This window comes from Empidonax traillii, unplaced genomic scaffold (genome assembly GCF_003031625.1).
Source record: "Empidonax traillii isolate 1590-97213 ecotype Southwest subspecies unplaced genomic scaffold, ASM303162v1 scaffold2361:size33801, whole genome shotgun sequence".
NCBI lineage: Eukaryota > Metazoa > Chordata > Aves > Passeriformes > Tyrannidae > Empidonax > Empidonax traillii.
Window position 1 is genome coordinate 10,056 of NW_020957554.1, and position 7,664 is coordinate 17,719.

General features: G+C 50.3%; 1 protein-coding gene across 1 annotated transcript in view; it reads right to left on the minus strand.

Annotated features, from left to right (window-relative positions):
- Positions 1-5,380: 5,380 nt before the first annotated feature.
- COPS8 (COP9 signalosome subunit 8) overlaps positions 5,381-7,664 on the minus strand; it is a 7,511-nt gene continuing 5,227 nt past the window's right edge. Inside the window, exons 7-8 of the mRNA XM_027909753.1 lie at positions 7,194-7,235; positions 5,381-5,929 (exon numbers count right to left, since the gene is read on the minus strand). Of these exons, the coding sequence (XP_027765554.1) occupies positions 5,850-5,929; positions 7,194-7,235 (122 nt within the window). The 3' untranslated portion in view covers positions 5,381-5,849. The remainder of the gene's footprint in view (positions 5,930-7,193; positions 7,236-7,664) is intronic.

Consider the following 7,664-nt stretch of genomic DNA (forward strand, 5'->3'; position numbering starts at 1 on the left):
TTCCCTTTGGACTGAGGGCAACCTCAGAGGGCCAAGCCCTCTCTGATTGGGCTTGGCCTCTCCTGGAGAGACTCAGGCCTGGCTGGGCTGCCCCAGGCAGACAATGCAGGAAGAAGAGCCCAGGCTGCCTGTGTCTGGTGTCCCTGGGGCTCAGCCCATGCCCGTTTCCTGCACAGGGGCTGAGCCCAACTCTGCCTTAGGGCCTTGAAAAAAGGGCTGGCAAGGGAGAGGCCCAGGAGCCTTAGGACCTGCCCAGCTTTCCTCCAGCCCTGCGGGCTCCCAGTCCTTGCCTGACACCCTGTTGGCCCAAGGCCTTGCTGGCTCCAGGTGCACGGCCCGCCAGAACCATCCCACCGGCCTGCCCCCGCTCCTTGCCCTGTCTCCAGCCTCTCCTGCCTTTTATGGCAAGGCACTATGCAGGAAAACCCCGGTTATCAGCAATGGCACCAGTGGGATGGCTGCAAGGCTTGAGTGTGCCAGGCAAGACCAGGAGCACAGAGAGCCTGAGGAGCCAGATCCCCTGGCTGGGCATCCTCCTGCTGTGGGATGAGCTGACACCTCTGCACAATCTCTGACCTCCCTCCCAGCAGACTTCTGCCCAGACCCTGTGCACGGGGACAGAGGGCTGACAGTTTTCAGCCACTGCACTGTTCCACAAAGGCTGTGATGTCACAAGGCCCTTGCCTGGCAGCCAGGAAATGGGCAAGGCAATGCAAAGATGGAGCCTCTGAGCCACCAGCTCGCTGTCCCAAAGGCTGGCATGGCACAGAAGCCCAGAATCCATAAGGTTGGCAGAGACTTGTGAGATCAACCGGCATCCAGCCTACGATCCATCCCTAGCATGTCAGACAGACCACGGCACTAAGTGCCATGTCCACTCTTCCCTTAAACACCTCCAGGGATGGTGACTCCAGCGCCTCCCTGGACATCCCATGTCAATACCTAATCCCTGTTTCTGCCCAAAAATTTCTGCTCCTGTCCCTGACAAACATCCCCTGACAGGCAAGTCCTCATGTCCTCTTGTCCTATTGCATCACAGAAGAGGTTGAGCCCCACCTGGCTCCACCCTCCTGCCAGGAAGTTGTGGACAGTGAGAAGGTCAGCCCTGAGCCTCCTCTTCTCCAGGCTGGAGAACCCTAGCTCCCTCAGCTGCTCCTCACAGGACATGCACTCCAGCCCCTTGCCCAGCAACACTGCCCTGCTCTCGACTCACTCCAGCCCCTCAATGTTCTTCCTGAATTGAGGGCCCAGAGCTGGACACAGCACTCCAGGTGTGGCCTCACCAGTGACCATTCCAGTGGAAAAATCACTGCCCTGATCCTGCTGGCCCCACTATTTCTGATGCAGGCAAGGATGCCGTTGGCCTTCTTGCCCACCTGGGCACCCACTGGCTCAGGTTCAGGCTCTGTTGACCAGCACCCCCAGGGTGCTGGTATTCAGACTTGAATCTGTATTCAGACTTGATTACAGTCTAAAATCCTGTCTATAATACAGCAAATAGGAGGGTTTATTTTGGAACCAATTTTTACAGCACCTATATTATTTCTCGATACCTGCAATGATGAGAAAGTTTACCACTTCCAGGATTTTACACACCCCTCCCCCATGAATTTTCAGGCATTTTGGGTACTGTCACCTCCATTTTTGGGGAGACCCTGCATGACCCCTCTCATCTCACTCCAGCCCACCATGGCTCTCCCAGTGACACTGGGGTGCCCCTAATGATACCATCACCCCCCAACTCCCCTACCCCCAAAGAAGGCCCAAAAGGAGTCCAGCTGCCCTGACCAGCAGCTCGGTGCTTCCAGAAAGCCCTTGACACACGGACATCCCAACTGAAAAAAGAGGGACAAACCAAGGGAGGGCAGGGCAGCCCCCCCAAAGGGCTGGAGTCCCCCCCAGCTCCCATCTGGCTGCCCCACGGCACAGGGAATGTCCCCGAGGATAGGGCCTCATCTCCTGCTCAGGCTCCAGCAGTGCCAGGAGATGTCTCCTCCCTTCCCCGGGCGCTGCTGCAGGGACATCCCCCTGGGAGGCTGCAGGTCAGGCTGCACTGGGATGGCAATCTGGCCTCCCAGACCCAGCCAACAGCTCCAGCCCTTGTGCCACTGCTGCTCCTCCTGCTCGGCCGGTGGGACTGAGAGAGGGAAAACTGATAGAAGGAACTAGAAAAACCACCCCAAATCTCAGGAACTCTCTTTCTGCTAAAATCTTGTGCCTGTGTTTACATACCTCTGAGAAAAACACTCCCACTGGAGGAGTCCTGGATTTTCCTTTGGCATTCAATGAACTGACACAGCTCAAACTGATACCATTAAATTCTCCATTTCCAAAATCCGAGTTGTCCTTTGCCTTGGGGTTTTTGCCTGTTCCCCAGTACGGAGGGACATCTGGCAGTTGCAGTGCCCAAGAGCTGCTGTGGGACTGTAAGGGAATGCACCACTGGAAGCAAGACAGAAATAAAGTAATTCAGAGCACTACCTCAAAATATTGCAGGGAAAAAAACCTCCTAACATTCCATTGCCTCCCTTCTTAAAGGGAATGCTGTGAGCCAGGAGGCTCCAGGCTGTGGGAAAGCACCCAGAAGAATGGAGGGAGCTCAATGCTGCTCTCCTCACTCCATCCCCAGCAAAGCCCTCGGGATACTTGGCACCACATCTGGGGGATGGTCCTGGGGATTCTTCACTCCATTCCCATGGATCCTGCTGCCCCCCCTGCCCACCCAGAGCCAGAACCACCCCCAGAGGGGGGATGCTGGGCACAGATGCTCGACTGGAAGGTGACAAGTTCCCAGCAGCACCCAAATCTCTGCAGCTCCGTGTTTATTCCTGCCCAGCTCAGCATCCCTGGACATTGTCCACCTTCTCTGATCACACCTTGGAAACGGCTCAGAACAGCAACACCTCCAGTCCCAGCCCTGCCATACACACAAGAAATCCGCAGGCACACAGGCCTTGCTTGCAGAGTTCCTGATCCTAACCCTTGGCTTTCCTGCTCAGAGCTGAGGGAAATGCGACAGAATAGTAATAAATCACCTTTGCTGAGAGCAGTCGTCACCCCAGTCCCTCAGGCTTTGCAGGAGTTTGTAGGGAACTGACCCAAATTTGAATCCTCCCTCTAAATTTCTTACTGGTTTTGTTAGAGAGATACTAGACAGGAAATCCCTCAACAGAATTCCAAGACTGCACAAGGAATAACAGGAGGGTTTCCATGAAAAACAGAAGTTCCTTTTTAGCCTCCTCAGTTTGGGGCTGTAGGAGCACATCTTTGCAGCTGAGTGCCCCAGGGTTCCCAGGGCCATCCCGGTCTCTCCCCAGCCCTGAACCCCGAGTGACCTTTCTCAGTCCTGAGTCCATTCAGCACTGACAGAGCTGCTTGGGAGCTGTGATCCTCCCTGTTCCCTCTGCCTCCCTGCCTGGAAAACAGCCCTCCTGCACTCCCTCCTCTTCCTTACCTCCTGCTAAAGAGAAGCTACAACCCTCCCGGATCCTTCATCTGGATGCTCCTGGCGAAGGGAGCTGTGGGGACTGTGCCGAGGGCAGGTGACACGGACCGCGGGTCACAGCAACGCTGGCCCTCCTCAGGGCCGGGCTCTTCTCTCTGCGGGGCACCCGCCAGCCGGGCAGGGACATTTTTGCTCTGCACGGGAACTGAGAGGGACAGACAGGCAGCAGGCTGGGCCAGCACAGTCCCCAGCCCTGCCCCGCGTCTGCCCAGCCCTGCGGCCAGAGCGGCCCCACAGCCCCCCAGCACAGCCCCCCAGCACAAGCCCCCCAGCACAAGCCCCCCAGCACAGCCCCCCAGCACAGCCCAGCTCGGGGCTGCCGCCTGCCCTCCTCCCACCAGGGGAGCTCCCAGCAGAGCCCGGCAGCCTTGGCATACGTCCTGGGAGTTAGTTGGCTTTTTTATTTTATTTAATTTTCTTTTTTAATGTATTTTTGTTATATTTTTTTAATTTCATTTTTCAATTATCGTTCTCCTAAAGTCCGTGTAAGGCTGGGATGCCCCTCCCGCGTGGCAGCTTTACCGACCCTGCCCGGTGGCCAAGCAGTTTAGGCGCCGGCCTGGGAAAAGCAACGTTCTCCAGAGCCACAGGTTCCAACCCGGTCCCAGCCCCGCAGGCGGCCCTGGCAAACATGGCCTTGAGTGGCACTGCAGTCTCGCTCACCCCCCTCAGCTGTTGTCGTTATATTTTTAATTTTGTTTTTTAATTTTTTAAATTATCTTCCTTAAAGCGTGAGGCAGCCACGCCTCCCACGCCCGGTGGGAGGGGGCACAAAAAGGGAGGGGTGAGACACCCTGGACCCCCAAAATTGGGCGGGAGGTGTTATTGGGGACTCCCTCCCTTCCCATTTTGGTCCATCATCCGTGTTGAAGACAGAGGCAAAGAAAGGGTTAAACACCTCTGCCTTGTCCATGTCCCTGTTTTGGAGGTGACCATCTCCATCATGGCACAGCCAATGATATTTCTATACTGCCTATTGCCATCCAAATTAGACCAGTGAGAATTAATTTAAAAACTCACCAAACCAGAACAGTACTCTAAGGAGAACTTAAAAAATCAGGTACACAAGGTCAGAGTAAAGATGTTCTTTAGTATCACTCACAATAAATTTAGAAATCCAAGTCTTGAGTGGGTTTCAAATAAATAATCATTTAGAGAAAGTGTTTCCATATAAATGGAGCTCTCAAGGCAGCTGAACACAGTTTACAATTCCCCCTGCTAACACACCCCCACCAAGAGAATGTACAGTGGGCAGTGCCCACTGGGGGAACAATCGTAACAGAGGGCACACGTGCCAGCTTCCATGAAACCCCTGAACAGGAAATGGGGGAGAAGTAAAGAAGGCATGTGCTGCCTTTTAAAGCACCACTCTTTTTCCAAAGCCTTTTTACCAACATAACACAAATGGGAATGAAAGTTATGTTTGCTTCTAAAATCCACACAGCACTGCTCCAACACAGAGAACGTTCCTCAAACTGACACTGCAGGACAACGTATTATCCCCTCCCAGCTGCTCTTTGTCCCACTTAACCTTTAAATTCCTCTCCAGTAACTGCAGAGGTAATGCAGAAAGCTTAAAGACAGCTAAGGGTTGTTATTTCTTGTAGATCCTGGCCCAGTGTGCTGAGAAGAACCAAGATATGACTAACCTCAAGGTGTAGAGTTACCCAGCAAAACATATGGTGTCCTCTGACACTCAAATAAAACCTTCCAGAAGTCAAAATTCATCCTCAAAGTGTAGATTTGCCTTTCTTGAACAATTCCAATTATTCTGCTGTAAAAATACGCCTGATGTGAAATTTCTCACATCAAAGATTTCACAACCCAGAGAGCACAAGAAAAAAATCAATGATAAATAGGGCACAAAACTACTTACCAGAGAGTTACTGTAAATTTGTTTTCATTCAGTAATATTAAAATGTATTCAATATTCAATATCATTTCTCTCTGCAGATAGGGTGGGCAGTCTTCCACTCTTTATGCTTTAGGTCAACATGCAATAGCTCTGTGCTAAGCACTGCACTACTCACCAGAGTTGTTTCTTCTCCATTTCTAACATACCTGAAAAAAGTTCTGTCTCTCGCTGCTATCGGTTATCACAAAAATTTCATGTGTAATACTGCTGTGTACCCACTGAATAAATACTACAGGAGTTAAAGGGGTCTTTCTACTGCTAGCTGGGCTTTGGCAAAACAGGAGCTGGGCCAACATACACTAGAGACTTCACACATTTGAGTAGGGGACATTGCAATGTTTAACAGATATAGAATAAAATAAATCTGAGATTGCTAAAACTCGCAGCACACAGGATTCCCAGGCTGTTCTGAACACAGGAGCAGGGTAATCAGTTTTCAAGGAAGGCCACGTAGTCAGTCAATCTGGCCAACTGCTGTTCATTGGGAATTGGTGGGACCGCAGCAGATTCTAAAAAGAGAAAACAAATGCATCATTCATGAAATTTAGGAAGCAAATCCATTAGCAACACCATCCATCATAACAGTAAGGAAAAAATTAAATGCATCAGACTGTTCAACAGCTTCCTGGGGGCACACCTTAACTGTATCTCCTACCTGCACAGCTCTAGCTGACAGGAGTTTGCTGTTACCTGTAACATTCAGTAGTCCAAGAGCTACCAAACTGCTGCAACAAATCCCATCTGTCAGCAGCCTCCAGAATTTTTTTGCACATAATGGAGTGTGAATAACGAAGCCTGACAGTACTTTCACCTGACAAAAACGCTCCTGGCACTTTTTGCGGGCTCCTTTCCTTACAAGCTGCCCCTCTGCAGACACCAAACCAATCTACTGGGGGATCTGACAAACAAAACACACAGGACTGCACGGACTGATCCATAGGTAAATGCCAGTTGACCCGAGATCTCAGGTTAACAACAGGTTGGAAGGCAGGTGACTAAAGCCAGGGACATAAATTAGGAATTAAAAAGCAGATATAAAAAACAATAGCAGGAAAAACTGTATTTACTCTTCCTTAAGAGTTATCAGGCCAGCATTCAGAACACAGTGAAAGCATCCACATTGCTTAGGGCTGCAAGTGTGTGACAGAGGAGGCTGACAATACAGTGAATGTTTTCAAAAAGCAAGACCCCAGCTCCTGGAATTAAATCTCTCTACTTAAGATATTTCGGCAACTGCTAGACACAGGAAGCCACCCATTCAGACCTGCTGTCACTGGCTTGGGAACAAGAGAAAACAGTGTTTTGACAATCCAACATAGTACCTTCCACCTCCATCTGTAGTTGAGCTCTGAGGAAAACCAGAAAATTGCTATGTTTCCCCAGGAAAGAAAGACTTCAGAAGTCCCACATTCTGCCAGAGCAATGAAACCTGCCCAGAGCTGCTTGGTAAAGGAATTGCCTCCAAGGCAGCAGTTTTAGCCCAAATCGTTTTGATTTACAGAGGCTGTTCTACCCCTGCTTTGGAACCTTCCCCCTCCTTCAGCTATGGAAGTGGGAACCTCAGCAATCTCAGGTACTTACAACGTGAGGGAAAGAAGACAGAGGGATAAATCATCCTGTTTACCCAACACCTGATTGGGGTGATTTGTTTGGGTTTTTTTGAGAGGGCAGTGACAACATTCACATCTCTAGAACTCAATTCCCACTTGGTGGTGCTGGTGACCATGCTTATGTTCATCTAAATGCACATTTATTGTATGTAAACAAAAATACCTGATGAAGGAATAAATCTTTTCAAGGAAGCTTCCAGCACACCTGAAGAAAAACACAGGAAAGTTAGTCCAGTGGAACAATTTTATACACCCAGTCAAAACTGGGTTCGGAGGTAATGAAAATCAAACCTGTTTATCACGCTTTATTTCATAGATAAAGAGCAGAATACCCAAGGCTTAGCTGCTTCAAAACAGATTGCAGTCTCCCACTTCCTTCTTTTGCCTCAGTAGTTCTTGCATTCAGTTTTGAAAAAAAAATCCCCCACATATAAGTAGTTCCCAGTACTTGTAAGCTCTGCCTAGTTTGCAACCAGCTCATAGAAAACCCCACCTGATCATGTACAAAAGCTCAGGGCTCTGGATGGATTTGTGCCCTGAGGGATAACTTTCAACACCTTGCCTGGCACATCTTTCTATTGTGCTGTTCTAAGCTCTGAACACCTAAAAACTGCCCCTACAAACAGTGTATTTT